The 19,623-nt window shown below is 42.6% G+C and overlaps 1 protein-coding gene across 1 annotated transcript in view; it reads right to left on the bottom strand.

The window, feature by feature from the left end:
- Positions 1 to 1,719: 1,719 nt before the first annotated feature.
- Positions 1,720 to 19,623, bottom strand: part of SNX5 (sorting nexin 5) — a 458,311-nt gene continuing 440,407 nt past the window's right edge. The window contains exons 13-14 of the mRNA XM_086926920.1: positions 19,266 to 19,351; positions 1,720 to 2,237 (exon numbers count right to left, since the gene is read on the bottom strand). Coding sequence (XP_086783046.1) covers positions 2,187 to 2,237; positions 19,266 to 19,351 — 137 coding nt within the window. The 3' untranslated portion in view covers positions 1,720 to 2,186. The remainder of the gene's footprint in view (positions 2,238 to 19,265; positions 19,352 to 19,623) is intronic.

Below are 19,623 nucleotides of genomic sequence, written 5' to 3'. Positions count from 1 at the left end.
CAGGATCATTTCGGTCACATTTTCGCGTGCACGTTGGCGCTAGAATTCACGTTACGAATACAGAGGACATACAGCTTACAGTGACGGGGTCTAAGGCATGCACATATATTACATCAGTGAGTATTTTGAATTTAGATCATGTTACATACATACCTTATGCTGTTCACTTTAAATTTTACGTAGATATGACTGTTGGGTAACAAATCATTACGAGGTTCTTTTAAAAGTGGGGTGACAGCAGTGTGTCACTAGTTATTACATTCTTTGTTATTTACTTAGGTCAAATGTTCATCATGCATTTGAATATGGTCACGTGACGTAGGTAGCACTTATATCCGATTAGTCCAAAATGTCTGTTCAGAAATAAATTTATGAGTTAGCATAATTAAGCTTATGTGAATTTTGATGGTTGTCATTTCACCAGCATGTGTTGTATTTTGTATATCATCTTGGGTGGAGATTGAGAGTTATTCTTATTTGAATGTTCATTTACCACAGATAACCCCATAGAGCTCACTACCGCCCAGAATCAGGTGTATATCATCAGAATGATGCACTAGGCGTGTGTTGAACTGTTAATTCAAGAAGCAAGTATCCCCCTTATGTGAAACTATAAACATGGTATAAGTTTTGTGAGAATATAATATGAGGTATTGACATCTCATGCCCCTTTAATTAATTTTTTCGCAGATACTCGCCCCTGAAGAAGGGAACAGGGTTTCCCGAAATGCATTGGGCGACATCTTTTCGCAAGTCTAGTGACCGAAAAAGAAAATGATGTAATGTGTTCTCATGATTATGTACATACGAACACTACGAGTGGTTGCATTCATTTTAGAAAAGTATTGTATAGCCTTATATAGGCATTTCAATCAATTTATGTTTTGTATCACAAAATTGTAGTCATTTAACTACAACTAAATAGAAAATAATAGTAACAAATCAGAATATGTTCTATTACAAATAAAATGTGTTTCTTTGAAAGATAAAAATGTGTTGATTACATACCTTTAAGAATAAATAATTATAAGAAATTGTGAGAAATATTATCCCTAGGAACAGTGCACTCTGCATGTAGGCTCCGCTTACATTTCAATTGAGTATAAACCATATGACCCAGATGCTCCTCCACAAGAAACAAACCTCTCAGAGAGGACACATGCTCTAGGTGTTGTCATTGTGAAGATAATCTTACACACATTGTACGATTCTGTACAGTGATTGTGGGATGCAGAGGAATGGTAAACCAACCGAGAGTAGGGGGAGATATTGTGCAACAGTGCCTAGATCATTGGGTCTAAAGTCATGCCAGAAGCCCAGGAAGAGGAAGGCAAGATGCAAGATTGTAGTTCTCGTTTTTTTGGTTCTAGCCTGGCAGTGTGTCACATTGTTCTGGCTGCACGATTTAGGACTCACTGCAAATAGAGAGCATAGGAATGTAGTTGAATGGGTAGTAGCTGAAGAGTTGGACGGTTAAGATTAGAACAAACGTGATGGCAGAGAGGACTCCAATATATGGAAACAGTTAAGTTCATTGATGTCTTCCCCAGTTGAACTGCTTCCATGAAATATGTGCTCTAATTTGCAAACTAAAGACATGATTTGAGATATGTTTAAGATAAACACTAGTATGTTCTGAATTGACATTTCTACACGTGTACAAAAACTGTACTGTAACCATTGGGAAATGCGAAATACATAAATAGTTCTGTTAGCCTGTTTTCACCTACTCCTTTATTGAACCACATTTGGGTATATAGGTTTCTTGTGCTTTAAAATTCAAAACGTTTTGGGAAAACGGTCATTATTACTGGTGCAAGATCCTAACAAACTTCATGGAGTATGAAAATTGAAGTCCTACTCACACAAATAAATGAATCACATTAATGACTGTACAAAAGGGGAATCTTTTTTGTCAAAAAAACCTTTATATAATCTGTAGACATTTTGACAACCATTTATATTAAATTCGGAATCAAAAGCATTAAATTATATGTGTGTAGTACAAAAGTATCGCAATGAAAGATAGATTAATCATGTTCTCTCCCACATACTATCGAAATAACTGCATTGAACCCCCCCCCCAACCCCTTAAGCTTAGCATTTCCACCACCATACTATGAAGTGCATTTTTGGATTGCTTTTCACGCTCATCCTCAACGTACATGCGTGTAACAAAACTTGCTTTAGTTGTTTTTGAACAATTCTATGCAGCTTTGCAACAAAGACACATTATTCTGAAAGATAAAAAAAAGATTAATTATTGTGCTGTGTGCAAAAGGGGGCAACTGAACAGAATAAGAGTGGAAGGAACATACTTCTCTTATTTATTAAGCACACCTCAGGCACCTGACATAGTACATCAGAACATGTTAAAAACCAATTATACAAAAATGAAGAAGCATTGATAAAATCAACGCACCTGGCTTGCATTGTATTGATGTTACAGGGGCTCAAAAGGAATGTATCATGTAATACACGCAGTAATCACAAGCTGACACCATCATCCCATGTATTGTGAAATTGTTAAGAAGAAAATCACCACGGGAACTACTTTATCCACCCACAATACCAACATCATGTAAAATAAATGGCAATGTAACCATCTGCAAAATGTCATGGACCTGTACTGATCTCTTAAGCGTTCGCAGGTGACGGCTTAAGCTCTCAGTAGCCAGATGCTAAAAACAAAAAAAATTATTAATCGGTATAAACAACATTTTGAGAACTATGAGCAATGCATTTACAAGGGAAGCTTTGTTACAAGGCCCTTAGGAAGTGGAGATTAGACTGATATACAGCACAGGCATTTGAATTTTTAGAACTGGCTAATTTGTACAGAATCTAGGGGAATACATGATGGTTTTAATGAACAGGCAGAGGTGCACTTTTGAGACGGATTTAATTTGAGATTCCCAGGTAGGGGGAAAAGAAAAGATGCAGAAGTGAAAGTATTGTTGCTTTATTAATTGATTTGACACTGGCATTGTTGAAATGTAGACTTGCAGATTATGTAGATTTAGATCAGACTCCACATGCCTCAAGATGTCATGGACTATGGGTTGTATTGCTTATGAACTACACCAATAGCTTTCTTGCCCAACACCCCAAGCATCCAAGTGCCCTCTTGCGTGAACTCCGCCTCCAAGTGCCTGCTGTCAACGTCCAGCATCGATTCAAGCCTTTGAATTGATTTCAGAGATTGTCTCCCACTGCAGACTAACTCCTGGTGCCATCAGTAACTGAAGCGGGAGATGGGCAGTCACAGGGACTCTGTGGTGCTGACAAGTGGCAGATATTATAGCTAAGGAGGGCAAAAAAAGAAGCTGTGGAGCTCCTGTAGTCGTGAGCAAACAATACCACTTGCACCCCTCCAGTCCTAATGAGTGGTGCCAAAAATGATAGGATGTTTAGCTTTTCCTTTTTACATAAATAAGCCCCATCTTCAATCACTGCAAGACCTAATCTTACATTCGTATTTCTTGAGGGGAAGACAAGCCCAATGATGACAAGAATAGAAATGATTCATGGAAATCAGTGAGCAGCCTATCTCACACAAAAAAAACCACAAGAGCTATATTTACTTGGAATGGAACATATTCTTGTTTCCCAAACAGAATTTTTGCTTTCCCAGAAGATGAAATCAAAGTAGCAATCTGGTGGGTCATGCACACAGGATCATCAACTGGAGTAGATTTGATTGAGCAATTCCATATAGTCAATATTTATGCAATGACATTTATTCCAAAAGGAGGAAGACTTCCACTACCAACTGGTAGGCAGAAACCCCTTTAGAAGCGTATATACATCCAAAATGAGTCTAAAGTTTGGGTATTTGAAGCTCTCCTTTCAGGAGCTATACATTAGAGTAATAAAACAATTTTCGCTCATCTATGGTGACTTACGCTACACATCCCCACTCAACATTTCGAGGGGATCCCAAAAATGTTTTAAAAGATGCTTATACATGCAACTGGAGCACATGGATGTGGATCACATTTTCTGGACGCTAATCCTCATCCCTGCATGTATGTGCACCAGCACCATATTATTTTTGGAAATCAGGAGTCGATCATTGTGTGTCTCGGATGAAGTGTTGGCACGAGGATACCAATAATGGGAATGATCTTAGCAACTAAGAACAACTGATGTATCATAAAGGTCACTTTATGCCACTCCAACACCCTAACTTCCATTTCAAAATGTGTAGGCAGAATCCACGATAATTGAGAATGAAACACAGGGGGAGATGGTAGCAAAGTTTGCAGCTTGGACCTAAGCAAAGAGGCTGCATAAAACATCCTTGCTATATTTAACATCACTGTGGGAGGAGGTCACAAGAGAACAGTGTCAGCAAAATACGAACAGGTAGCACTCCAACATATACATGCCTCCAGAATCCCCCCCACCCCCCCAACATAACTTTAGTACTTGTGGAGCGTGCTTGCACACTGATTAGGGATTGAGATCATGCAGAGTGTAGCAATTGGTGATACAGGAATACATCTCTCAGCATCCTTAGCAGCCACTTTGGCCATCGTCATTAACAACAAAAGTCATAGTTGGTCAAGGGAACACGAGTGCTTGGTTCCATCAAGGTAGAAGGAAAAAATACATCCGTTGTCAAGAGTGCGTGCGGTGCCTTCACAGTGGAAGAGCCATAGGGACACAGCAAGAATTTTATAACAATTTCTTTATTTGAATTCAATAACATCTTTGGGACACAGGTTAGATAAATTCACAAGACCACCTTGACCCCTCAAACCACGATAAACCATTCTCAGACTCGCATGGCTTACTGGTCACTAATGCTCTTGGATAAAGTTAAGCCCACCAAGAAAAAGGCTTTTCTATGACAGAAGCTTCAGGCTGTACAATTCCAACAGTTTTATGTATCAGTGTGTGCCAGGAACAGGCGGAGGTAAAAGGAGACTATAGCATGCCTGATGAAAGGGAAACAGATGCATGAGCCATGCCAAACATCTGGATAGATTCACATGTGTGAAAGAACTCCCCTAGCCTTTTCTGACTGGCTGTACAATTCCAACAGTTTTATGTATCAGTGTGTGCCAGGAACAGGCGGAGGTAAAAGGAGACTATAGCATGCCTGATGAAAGGGAAACAGATGCATGAGCCATGCCAAACATCTGGATAGATTCACATGTGTGAAAGAACTCCCCTAGCCTTTTCTGACTGGCCTCAGTGGCCACAAGGTAAGCCTTGCAATGGTCTTCCCCCATCTCCTCTTCCAGCACAAGAAGCATGATGAGGTCCTTCAATAGTGCTCAAGGGCAGAATTGCAGCCCTTAACATCTGTACTGTGCTCTGATTAGGACTTATAAGCATTTGTTAGGAAGAGCAGGCTCGATTTGTGCAAAGGCTAGAGCCTCAGAAACAAACAGCTGAGCATTGAGCCCCTCCCTGGGTAGATGGTGAGGCATATGTATTTTGGTCTGAATGTATGTTGAAGAGGTCTGATAATTAAACTGAGTGAGGCAATGTAGGTGCCTCTAGGATTAGTGAATATATTGGGCTTTTGTTGGATTGTAATGCGTCTGGTCGACTCCTTCTAGCACTGTGCGGCTTAAGTTAGCATTTGCGGCATCATTTTGTATTCAGCTGCCATTTTGTGCCATGATCAAAACTAAGCTTCTGTCACATACTGTCTGCCTCAGCAGAACGCAGCCTTGATTGTTTCTCTTTTCCTCAAAGGTTGGGCTCGCTGCACTAATAAATAGATTGTTCTGTCAATGCATACCTTTCCCAGTAGATAGGTTTGCTCCCATTCTCAGAGAATCGGGCACGGGGCGAGTAACCTTGAAGGTAAGATAATGGGTGCCTGGTCCCTGGATTGTAGCTCATCTTTCTGAACCTCCTTTGTTCACCAGCTCCCATACTAGAAAATTCCTGTCTGGGAGGGTCTTCAGTGGTATTGTAAATGTACTTTATGCTTTGCCATGTTGTCTAAGGTCAGTCCCTCTGCAGCAATCTGAGGAGGCTGGTCAGACCGGACTCCGTTTGAACGCATACTAACAAATAACTTCGGTTTGAATTTTCTACTGTCTGACTGAATTCATTTGTGTGGAAGGCTGAGAGGTGGTCGCGAGTGGCCCGGGTGGCCCTAATTGGGTCACTTCCTTCAGTTTGGTGCCCGAACAGGTACCCTATCGGATGAGTGACCCTTCCTTGCCCGCAGACAGGTGAGGAGAACAGGGCCACATAGGGTCGGACGGGTGGACCGGGGATCCCTGCACGAGAGTGTCTGGTACTCGCAGCTGTCCCGTCTGTCTGACTGACTGGGTGGTGCCTCGGCCAGTGGTCATCCCGGCTGGGGTCCTGAACGGCGAAACCCTTGGATCTGACCATTTGGTCCGAAGAGTCTGCAGTGGAGAATAAATTGGTTCAACCTGTGTGCAGCAGGTGAGTTTGCTTCAGTCTGTGGTGGCTACGGCACCACTTTGATTTGTGTTTGGTGTAGTCTGAGGACCATCTTTGGACAAGCACTTGAATTTGTTTGAGTTATTTATGAACATGGTACCATTTTGATTTGTATCCAATGAAGTCTGCGGACAGACTTTGGTGAAGAAAGTAGCAAATATCTGTTTGGCGTAAACAGTGAACTCGTTTTCTCTTAAAATGTCTTGCTTGAGTAAGTTGTTTTGTGTGGGGGTGTCGTTCCTGTTCTACTGAGGCTCGACTGGAAGAAAGGCAGCCTGCGCCTCTGGAGGGCGCTCCTGATTTTGAGATGTATATTAAGCATGGCCTTGGCCCTATTATGTTTAGTACATTATGGAACAAATATACGAGGGACAACATCGAGTTGCAGTGGCTGTTGAACGGCACCTTTGACGAGCAGAAAATTAATTTTTTGCAGGACAAATTGTTTGCGAAATGAAGTAGGCAGTTTATGTTCCATTCTCTTCAAACGTGGCAGAAAGAGGCTAAACAGAGGCAAATGAAGGCAGAAAAAGAGGCCCGGAAAGGGAGAATCCAGACAGTGACTCAGAAAGCTGTAGCCTATTATAGAGAGAAATAGAAAAGGAAATGGAGTGTGCTGATAAGTTTCGATTACAATGTGACAAGTCTTATGTTGCCCGAGAAGAAGATGATCCCTTTGTGGAGGAATTATTAGAGACTCGACTTCCAAATGCCCGCAGAAAATATACCCAGCTATCCCGCAGTCTCAGCCACCTGTTCCTTTTGTCTCTACTGCTCCTGCTCCTGTTGATCAGACTGCCTTGGCTTCAGCACCTTATGCCTGCAGCGACTATGACTGTTAGTACCTCTGGCTTCAGTGACTGTTTTGCCAGCCCTTAGACTTCCGACACAGCCATTAATGACGCTAGAGCCTGCTGCCCCCGCCACTTCCTTCACTGTATTATTACATTCCCCGATGTTAGGGATTAGCGAGACACCAGTGCATAGACCTACAGATGGAGACTAGATGAACTTTAAGGAGCGACTAGGACGGACGTTATTCCGTTAAGATGTGGGGGAGCAGGAGAAACAAATGGTGGCTAATCAGACTTCTCAATGGTCCCGTAGTCCCATTTATGATTTGGATGATGTGTGGACTGTGTTGAAAGAGTATGAGCCGTTTATGCAACTGCATGCTCTTAAGCATATGTTGACCACGTTGATATGTTTGTGGGGGCAGTGTTTTAAGGATGCTGCCTCTCGAATTCTGTATAACATTAAGGACCATGTATACATAGCTGATATGGCTCCGGCTCAAGTTTATGGTAATGTTGTGACGCTGATTGCTTATCGAAATAGGCTCCTTGAGCAGAGCCCCACCCCGGTATCCCAGTCACTGATGCGAGAAGTCCATCACTTATATCATGCTGAAATACCAGAGCTAAGGAATGTGCAGGACGCTGTTATTAGGCCATGGGTAGAGCCCCCTTTCCAAGAACACTGGGTTTATACAGCTTGGAAAAGGAGTGAGGTGTTGTCCCTTAAGACTCAGTTACCCGATCCTAGGAAAAACCCTACTGTATATCATGAGGAATTGACAGAAGCAGCTTCATAGACAGTGATGACGCTAGTAGATGTTGAGATGTTCTTTGGTCTGTTGGTACCCGTTGATACTTGGCGGCAAGTGCATATGCAGGACCACGTTGTGGAATTGGGTGGTACTTGACACGAGATTAGAGGATGGGACAAGGAGAGGAAGCCGGGCTAGAAGCCCAAGGCAGAGATACTTGCTTTACCAGGCCGAAATATTACCTATATGCACTCTTATTCCACCACGGAGTGTAGATTGGGACAAGTTAACAGCATGTCGTCAGAAGAAGGATGAAAGTATATCTGATTTTTTTACTCGGTTAGAAGGTGTGCTCTTAGATTTCAGTGGACAGGACTTGTCAGTAGAAGGGGGTGTCCGGTTGTTAACAGATTCGTTACGAACCTACTTCCTTAGATCGCGACTCGGTTGCAGGCTTCGGACAGCACTTGGACCACCTCCTCCCCTTCTATAATATTGAGTATAGCACAGTATTATGAACACAGGGAGAACGAGGAGAAGGTGGAGAAGAAGCACAAGGAGTTGAAGACGAAGGTATTGTTACAACAGGCGTTAGGGGGAATGGCAGGGGATGGTGTGCTGGTCCGGCTTCCCCGTACTAGCAGGAATACTGCGCCTGTAGGGCCAAATCACTGTGCGTATTGCAAGGAGGAGGGGCACTGGCGTAGCGAATATCTGGTGTTATTACAGAAAGTCACAGTCCCTAGAGGAAAGGGTTCTTGTGGATGAGGTCCTGGAGCAAGTGATCAAGATAGGCTTCAGACAGATGTGACATTGCAGGGTCGCTCTGACCAGAAATATTTTGATGACCCTTGAGGGAGACCGTATTATCACAATGATTATTATCTAGACAAGGTGCCTCACAGTTCGGACAGCCATGGACAGGGTGAGTGACCAGTCCAGATTCCTGTAGATCAGCGCGGTCCGTATGTCACCTCAGATTTGCAAGGCTCAGTTAAATTCCTGGTGAATACAGGTGCAATGAACAGCTCTGTTTCTCATTCCCTGGTCCCCAAGGCAGCTCTTTCTGGCCAAAATAATGTTTCAGTAGGCTTTTCTGGTGTGCCGGTTGTGAGCCCTATTTCCAAACCTCTTGCCTGGACTATCGGTCCTTTTACTGTGGATTTGCCATTTTTGTTGACGTCTAATTGCAGAGAAAATATGATGGGCTTCGATTTATGAAAGAAGTTGGATGCTACAATTTTTTGTTCCCCGGAAGGTGTTTACAAGACAATGGGCGAGAACTTAGTCAGTACTAAACAATGTCTGTCTAAAGATGCACCCCTCCATGCTGAATTTAAAGATATGCCGCCCAAATTGTGAGCCACAGGTGATACAGACGTAGGACTATTGCAGATACCACCGGTTTCCATCAAAGTTAAGGACAATGCCACCTTGCCTCGTATTCCCCAATATAAAATACTGCAAGCAGGGGAGCGAGCACTGTTGCAGAATAGACAGGATCTGATTGAGTTGGGAGTTGTTGAAGAAACGGATGCGAATGTGTGTAATAGCCCAATTCTTCCCATCCTTAAAAGACCCACTTGGGTTCCTCTGATGATCACCCCGATGTTTATCGTTTTGTGATTGATCTGTGCTCAGTTAATAAAATAGTGGTCCCTCAGTTCCCGGAAGTCCCTGAGATTACTGTCCTTCTAACAATGAATCCTCCCTCTGCTAAATTCTTCTATGTCATTGACTTGAATGCAGTCTTTAGTATCCCGAGCCATCCCGCTACCAGACATTGGTTTGGTTTTACCCTGGCTGGAAGAACCTTTAGATTCTGTTGAGCTCCTCAGGGCTATTCTGAGAGCCCTAGTATATACAGCCAAGCCTTGAAAGCCCAAATAGACTCCCGCTTCCCTCAGGTAATGTATTGCTTCAATATGTGGATGACATACTAATTGCTTCTGACACTGAACAGGGATGCAAAGACAGTACTTTAAGTTGTTGCTGCATATGGCTCACCATTGACAAAGTTTCCCTTTCTAAATTTCAATATTGTCGACAGGAGCTCACCTATTTAGGTCACCTACTGTTGAAGTAGGGTAGAAGGTTGACCCCTGAGCGCATTAGCACCCTTGTGAAAATGCCTATTCCTAAAACTCAGAGGGATGTGCGTGCTTTTATTGGCATCACTTCCTGTCGCCATTGGATCCCTAATTATTAATTACTAAAAAAGTCGTTGCTTGCGCTAACCACTAAAGATGTGCATAAACCCTTGCCTTGGACGTCTGAATGTCAGCAGTCTTTTGAGCAATTAAAAGTTGCGCTTTGCTCTGCACCTGTGCTTGGTACAAGCCGTTCGTGATCGACCGGTTGTGCGCTTTCTGTCTTAAAACAGGCCTTTGGAAGTAAGCAACAGCTGTGTGCTTATTTTTCTGCTCTTCCTGACCCTGTCGGAAGAGCCCTCCCGAGCTGCCTAAGAGCAGTTGCGGCAGTGGCCATCTCTATAAGGCAATCAGCTGGGCTCGTACTTGATACTGATCTCACAGTCATGGTACCGCATGCTGTGGATACACTTTTGAATAAAACCAAGACACAGCACCTCACCAGTGCACATCTGATTGGTTATGAATTGACCCTTTTTGCACCACACATTACGATTCAAAGGTGTGCCACTCTAAATCCAGCCACATTGCTACCGCTCTCTTCCGAGAGTGAGGAAATTTATATACATGATTGTATTTTTTGAACGGAGGAGGAGACGAAGGGACGCGTAAAACTGACCGATGTTCTCTTATCTGACCCCCAAGGAGAACTATATGTCGATGGCTCTTGTTTCAAATTACTGGATGGCACCACCACTGCAGCATATTCACTTCCTATGCTGCATATGGCAGTTGAGACGTCACAAGTTCCCCATCAGTCCGCTCAGGCAGCTGAACTAGTCGCTTTTATCCGAGCTTGTGAATTGAGCAAGGAACTGGTTGTTAATATTTATACTGACAGCCAGTAGGTCTTCAGGGTCGCCCATAATTTTGGGCGGCTCTGGGCAGAGAGAGGGTTCCTTACTTCCCATGGTACATGCATCCAGCACGGTCCGCTTATATTTGGGCTTCTGTGTGCTTTGGCACTTCTAAGAAGTAGGCCATAATAAAATGCAGTGCCCACAAGGCAACTACTGATGAGGTGGGTAGGGGGAATGCATTTGCAGATCAGACACCCAAGGACACAGTGCGAACGAAGATGAGAAAGAAGTTTGTAGCAGGTGCCGCTAGGTGGGTGCCAGAGGCTACTATGTTTGAGGATACGCTGGATAATGTGAAGGAGATTCAGAGCAAGGCAATGATTGAAGCAATAGCAGTATGGCAGGAAAGCACAGCACGTTGAGATGAGGATGGGTGTTGGACGTATAAGTCAGATAAAAAGAGATGGATGCTACCAGATGCATATGTCCTCCCTGTAGTGACTACGGCGCATGGGCCAGCCTACATTAGCGTAAAGGGCATTTGTAAAATGCGAGACCCTTTATGGCAGAATGACAATATCCCAAAGACGGCTGCCCACTTGGTAAAATAATGTATGGTATGGTATGGCTTGGCAAATTCCCCCTGAACATTTGAAATATATCTATCTTGAATGTGACTGCCAGACAAGTGGAAAAATGTATTGGTTGTGACAGTGTTGAAGGCCAATGTTGACCCTGCCACCTTAAGCAATTTTCACCCTGCATTACTGCTGCCATTTGGTGTAAAAATTCTTGAGCTGTTCATCAATAGACTGATTTCATGGTTTATAGCCCAGCACAACATCTTACACCCTTTATAATCAGGATTTCACCCTGTGCAAGTGACGAAAACTGCTTTGGTATCTATCCTGGACAACCCTTGAATGTCAGCAGACGTGCTGCTTGATCTACCTCTTCCGATAAAGTATCACATGAAAAAAATCGCTATTAAAGCTGGCTGAGGAAGGCATTCAGGACTCAGCCCTTCAATGAGATAGGTCATATTTGGAGAGCAGATGCCAGGCTGTTCATATTCCACCATTTCGTTCTGAATTGAAGATCTTGCTGCAGGGCATTCTATTGGGCTCCTTGTCGACTTCACTCTTTAACGTCAATATCCACCGTATAGCCCAGATCATGCAAACATACAGGGTTAAATTTATGAACAACAGGGATGACACCCAAGTGCTAATTTCTATTGCCAATATGGTGTCTAACCTCTGTATCGACTTCCACAAATATATGATGGTTGTACCATCCTTGTTGTCTCATAATTCCTTGAAAGTTAAAGTAGACAAGCTATAAGACCTGTTCTGCTCTAATTACTCCCCCTCCTTTGCCATTCTGATGAATCTTCGACCAGCTGCACAAGGCCTCCCTCCTACTCTTGCTAAAGTGGCAATTAATTTAGCTTCCATCTGGACAACAACAAAGTGATCCTCAAAGAACCCTCATGCAGATGATCTAATCCAACTTACTCTGCCATCGCCCAAAAATAATGCTCTATGGTCATCCTTCAAGCTTCACGATTTCAATGATATTACAAAAACTTATACACTATCAAACCTAATAACCACTTCAATGACCCTCTCTCCTCTAAATGCCTATATCCTATCTACCACATTATCACTCCTCTCTGGACCAAAATCATCAATGCTTGGCGCTCGCAAGGCTCCATCCTGGATTGCCTAAAAATTGGTTGTCACCCCCATCTTAAAACAACCTTCAGATAACCCCTCTGACCCCAATAACTTCCGACCAATAACCAATTTTCCCATGCTAGCCAAGGTTTTGGAAAAATGTGTTCAACAACAATTAAACCAACACATCACAAATTTCAAGCTTCTGGAAGACTGCCAATAAGGATTAAGACTTGGGCAAAACACCGAAAAGGCAATTCTACATATTGTAGGCGATGCCCTACTCACTCTCGAGCGGAATGAAACTTGTCTGCTAGTGCTGCTCGACCACTCGTCCACCTTTGACACTGTTAACCACGGCAAAATACTGGAGAGGCTAGAAAACAGGATGAGGCTATTGGGCACAGCCCTTCCATGGTTCAAATTCTTCTTGGAAAACAGTACGCAAAGGTTTAAGGTGAACAAAAATCTATCGCCTCCATCTCCTAATCTTTTAGGAGTACCACAAGGCTCTACTTTATCCCCTGCTCTATTCAACCTTTATGACGAACCCCTAACTGATTTATTACAGCAGGCAAATATCTCCTTCCATATGTATGCATTTGAGAGACAGTTGTACATCAAGGTCACCTCCCTTGAAGAGATCAAGTTGATGAATCAAGCTCTTGAAAAGACCGTTCACTGGCTAACCACCAACTACCTTAAACTAAACTTGCAAAAAACGGAACTCCTTCGAATTTCCCCCCCAAAAAACTCTTCTGTGATAAAGGATCACTGCTTTAAACTGTACCCTGATCTTCGTGGACTCCACCAAATCACTTGGAATCACACTGGATAAGAACATAAATATGCAAACACATCAATATGCTAGCTAAAAATGCCCGCTTTCACCTCAGCTATCTCAGAAAAATGAAACCATTCATCGAGAACCTAGACCTCAAACTGCAGTTCAGGCGTTAGTCATCTCGAGGCTGGAATACGGATGTACAGCGCTATTGGGTCTTCCCAAGATATTAACAGCCCCTTTAAAAGCTTGCCTCCACACAGCCGTAAGACTCTTCACAGATTCTAGAAAATTTGACCACATCGCACACACCCGAAGGCACTCAACTGGGTGCCCTACGAAGGGAGAATACATCTAAGGATGCATCACACAAAGCTGTACACTCCAAAAACCCCAATACCTTGCCCAGAAACTAACATCGGGAGGAAACAGACTCACTAGGAGCTCCGACAAACTGCTACTAAAACCTTTTTGCTACAGCAAGAAAAAACATATGATAGAGCATTCTCCAGAGCTGCACCAAGACTTTGGAACTCTCTCCTCTCGAGCATCAGAAGAATCTCTTCAACGACAATATTGAAAGCGGAAGCAAAAACCTTTCTGATGAGCCAATTTTTATCTTAAATCCTCAGCATCCCTGACCCACATTGGATCATTAATCTGCAACAGATATTCTTTCGACTTTCCCCTCTTTTAGAGTGGCTCTCCCCACTTCTTCGATCACTAAATCTGTTTCCTGAGGAAGTTCTACCTTTGATTACATCCCTGCTTACAACTTACCTATTCTGCTATTCTAAACTAGTCTCTATGATTCCTTGTGAGGACTGCCCTGTCAAAAAATATTTGTTTGTACTTAAACTTGCTCTAATGTACTGAACTGAAGTACTTCGCATGTTTTTATAGAATTGTACTTATCCATTCTTCATATATGCCTAATCTATATCGATTAGGACCCTATTAAACGGTCTTGAATTTGTTTACTCATTCCTGTGAAGCGCTCTGAAACCCTATTTTGGTTCTTGTTTGCTCTATACAAAACTCCAAAAATAAAAATACACTGCACCCTGCCTTGGGTTGTTCAGGGCCTTCTTTAGGGGTAACTTATATTTATTAAAAAGGAAAGTATGTGCCTGGCAAGAGGGTTAACTTGCCAGGTCGATACAGCAGTTGAATACTGCACACAGGCTCTGCAATGGCAGACCTGAAACATGTTTATGGAGCTACATATGTGGGTAGCGCAATTAGTGCTGCATGCCCCCAGTAGCATTTAATTTACAGACCCTAGGCACATAAGTAAATTAAATATGCCAATTGTGGATAAGCCAATGTTACCATGGTTTAGGAAGCCAGCACATGCACTTTAGCACTGGTCAGCAGTAATAAAGTGCCCAGAGTCCTAAAGCCAACAGAAATGAATTCAGCAAAAAGGGAAGTAGGAAGGCAAAAACTTTGGGGGTGACCCAGCCAAAAGGGTAATTTCCAACAGTTACCATTCATTTTATTATACACCCTGCACCAGAGCACACGCAATCAATATGTCTATAATGTCTAAGAATGTAGTAACCACTGGCGTGTTGTAATCAGCATTTTGAAGATGAGGTTTCCAAACACTCCAAGTATTCAATTTCCCAAATCAGAGCAATGTGGAAGAATCAACATTGTTTCTTCGTAATGTAGTGATCAGAACGGGGCTGTGGACAGTGTGACAGTCCATGAATAATCCCAGTGACGCTCTTCGGACCTGGATACGTCCGGAAGCCTATAGCGTGGCAAACGTTTTAGAAGGCACGTTCTCTCTTCCAGATTCCGTGAAAGAAGGTCTTTCATTATGAAGAACCAATGTTGATTCTTCCACATTGCTCTGATTCGGGAAGGAGTGTTTAGAAACGTAAACTTCAAAATACCGATTCCAACACGCCAGTGGTTACTACATTTTTAGACAATACATTTTTCTCTTCAAGCCTTGAAAAAGCCCTGCGGGCAAAATGTGCGTCGGCTGCTACTGTATCTACATTCATTCTTTGGAAATAAAATACACAAGACCTGATCTGGAAGTGTGGCTGAAATATTTATTGAAATTTGACTTTCAGGAAATTGGATCAAAGACTTACTGAGAACTTTACTAAGAGGAAATCCTTTCCATAATCATCTATCATTTGAAATGTGTTCTGATTGGATTATAGACATATTGATTGAGTGTGCTCTGGTACAGTGTGTATAATGTTTGGTCTAGGATCTCCCAAGGTCCACAGATTGATATACACCCCAGTGGGTGGGTGTTAGGACGCCATTTTTGAACACCTCCTACTGTGTGAAGCTCAGTGTATTCTGTTGTAGACTTAGAATGTCACTAGATATGCAGATTGAATAAGCAAACCCACTTTTCTCTGTCTAACCATTCATTTTATCATTTTAGTGGAGCATAACAATAAAGATGCCCGTCCGTGAACGTCTGGGACTAGGGACTATAATTTATGACCAAAAACACACCTACTCCATTGATGACTTACTAACATTAAGACCTCCTAAACACCTTTGCCCTACCCTACCCCCGCACGTATATTAAAACGCACCTCTTTATACGGCATTTCAAAAATTAAATATTCCGTTTCCAATTCCATCCCTAACAAACGCTTACACACTTGTAATCAGTTATTCTTAAAACCACAGATCAAACTCCGCTGCATTTACCTTAATACGCGATCCATGACAAAACACCAAGTAGATATATTTCTATTACTGACATCTGAGAAACCTGACATTTTGTTTTTAACTGAAACCTGGCTTACCCAGGACTCATTGCCAGATATTCTGGCATCACTTCCATCTGATTATTATATTTTAACTGTCAACCGATCTGCTGGCAAAAAGGGCGGAGGAGTGGCTGCCATTATCCACAACACTTATACATTTATAATACTCCCTTCTCTCGTTCGGACTGGCACGGAGAATATCGTTTTCAAGACTGATACTGATAGCGGAGCACTCCTATTAGTTCTGATCTATCGGCCCCCTCAATCTATGCCCACCTTTTCCGCATCATTGGCCGAACAAATGGCCCCCCTTGTAACAAGTTACTCGAAAATTGTTCTAATCGGGGACTTTAACTTCTGGTTCGATGACACTAAGGCGGACCCTCAGGCAGCAGAACTCAAGGACCTACTCTCGGATTTGAATTTAACCCAACACATTCACTCTCCCACCCATGAGAAAGGCCATAACCTAGACCAAATATGGTCCTACAACCTATCACTATCCCCTCCCTCTATAGATCCCTGTATTTTGTCTGATCATTTCCTTATACATTTTATACTCACTATTGACGGGAGCACGAAACAGCCTTTTCGGGCGGGTGGAAAAATTAGGAAATGGAAGGGCATTAACACACCGGCTTTTTTGGACACCTTGGCCACTACCCTGCCCTCAATAACTAAAGATATTGACATCATGGAGGAGTCCTTCTCACAATGGCTCCAATTGGCAGCCGATACTCACGCACCTTCTGTGAATTTCCCCTGCTCACGTCCTAACGACGGACATAAATGGTTTACTCCACAACTGAAGACCCTAAAACTCGAAGTACGTCAAAAAGAAAGTAAATGGAGGACTAGGTATCTTCCACATGACAAAGCGACTTATTGCTTGGCTCGGAAGGATTATCAAAAATCTATTCTAAAACACAAAACTGGCTACTTCTCAGAAAAAATCCTAAACTCACAGAACAAATCAAAAGATGTGTTCAATATAGTAAATGATCTTTGCAATAGTGACAGAACAACTCCTTCTGTTACTTCTACACAAGAGCTTTGTGACTCCTTAAATCTATTCTTTATAGATAAAATCATTACCATAAAACAGAGTATACTTAACCTTCCTACCCCTGTCCCTCTGGATGACACTTATTACAACCCTGTTACGTTAGATACCCTTCCTCCCATCGACACAAAACCCTGTCTGACCATCTTGTACGTGTCAAGTCTGGATCACCTGACGACCCTTCCTCCCATCGACACAAAACCCTGTCTGACCTTCTTGTACGTGTCAAGTCTGGATCACCTGACGACATCTGCCCCCCACACATTTTTAGAGAGGTGGGTTTAGCCATTCCACAGGGCGTTCTTTCGCTGTTAAATGAATCACTTTTACAGGGCAAGGTGCCCGGCAGCTTTAAGAATGCCTTGCTTATTCCATTGATTAAAAAACCAGGAGCAGACCCACACGACCCGATCAACTACAGGCCGATTTCCCTTTTATCCTATGTATCTAAAATTTTGGAAGCCCATGTCTCTAGTTGCTTGTCCAAGTTTATTGAAAAATCGGAATACCTGGAACCAAACCAGGCGGGTGTCCGTCCCCGTCATTCGACGGAAGCCGTGATCCTTGCTGTCCAAAACACTCTAAGATCCAATGCTGACAGAGGCATACATCAGGCCCTTGTGCTCCTTGATTTGCCGGCCACGTTCGACACGGTTGACTATACCACCCTTATCAGCCGTGTCGAACAGGCTGGCCTCAGGGGCCCCGCCTTAAGCTGGATCACCTCCTTTATTACAGGACGCACGCAATCAGTAAGACTTGGTACCTTCACAGTCCCCAGAATTCCTACTACATGTGGGGTCCCTCAAGGATCTTCATTATCACCTTTATTATTCAATCTTTATCTTCGCCCACTACTATATTCCTTAAGGAACTCTAAAGTTACTATTTATAACTATGTGGATGATCTCCAACTTGTCTTCCCCCTTAATACTGTAGATTCTGTGACAGAATTCCAGAACACCATGATACACATTCAGAAGTGGATGAACCTCAACCATCTTAAACTTAACCCAGGCAAAAAAGAGCTGATCCTGCCTGGGAAAAGCGAATTAAGTTGGGGCCCACATTTCTGGCCACCTAGTATGGGGGACCCTCCTACCAAATCCCTTTCGGTTAGTGGTCTGGGGGTCATGCTCAGTGCAGATCTCTCACTGAAAGGACAAGTTGGAACAGTAGTCTCTGCCAGTTTCTTTCAACTTAGGAAAATTAAAAAAATAGCCCAGTTTCTAACACAATCTGCACTTACCCAGGTCATTATTGCCCTCGTTCTTTCCCGACTGGATTTCTCTAACAGTCTTTATTTGGGACTTCCGGCAGGTCTGTTAAAAAGTCTTCAACTTGTTCAAAATCAAGCGGCCAGGCTTATTTGTAAACAACCGAAATGGCAGTCTATCAGACCTGGCCTGGAAAGACTACACTGGCTACCTGTGGTGCAAAGGGTTGCGTTTAAAACTGGATGTATCATTTTCAAAGCCCTACAGAACACAGGCCCAAAATTTATTAAGAAACTTGTCTCCAGGTACAATCCCTCACTAAATCTTCGCTCCGCACATAAAGCTCTTTTAGTTGTCCTGACTCAAGAAAAAACGCCAGGGTGGTAGCTGCTTTCACCATCTTGCAGCTACCTTCTGGAATTCACTACCACTGCCTGTAAGGCAGAGTCCAGACCTCCTTACCTTTAGACAATCTCTTAAGACGTGGCTTTTCAAACAGGCTTACTTCTAGGGTATTATTTTTGTGTTATGTTCCTTTCCGATAGCGCCATGAAGCCTACGGGCGTACATGCGCTTAATAAATAAATATTAACATAACATAACATGCTGCATTGCACCTAAGCAATAGCATAGAATTAATGAATTTACCCGACCATAATTAATTTTCTTTGCAGCTCCAATAAAAGGCCACCACATGATTGATGTAAACAGTACAGTTGTGAACAATATTTGTTTGTTCAAGAACAAATACTTTTTTTATGTTTGGGTATGCTGGCTGGGAAGCATGTAAATGAATTTTCATTGCTTTTACAATTGAATAAAAAGCACTTACTTTGGCATGCTTGATTTCCAGTTCTGACATTTCAATTAGGTTCTTACGAAAAGCTGCCACTCGCCTCTTTTTAAAGCTGATGAGCTCTGAAAACATAAAAATATTAAAAATAAGTGTTAATTCAGACACTCAAACGAGAGGAATAACTAAAAATTAACATTGAGGACAGGGGATTGGGAAATAGTGGTGAAATGGGAAGAAGAAACAAAACCAGGAGACATGCATTGGCAATGGCTATTGAGTATTGGTACTCTATAAATAACTAGATATGCACTCTTAACACTCCACTGACTCATTCTAGCACTCACCTTTAGACACATACAAATAAAAAACACACAAATTCAACAACTATAAGCGA

This window comes from Lissotriton vulgaris, chromosome 6, assembly GCF_964263255.1.
Source record: "Lissotriton vulgaris chromosome 6, aLisVul1.2, whole genome shotgun sequence".
NCBI classification, from domain to species: domain Eukaryota; kingdom Metazoa; phylum Chordata; class Amphibia; order Caudata; family Salamandridae; genus Lissotriton; species Lissotriton vulgaris.
The sequence above is the reverse complement of the archived record's forward strand: the minus strand, read 5'-3'. Positions and strand labels throughout refer to the sequence as shown.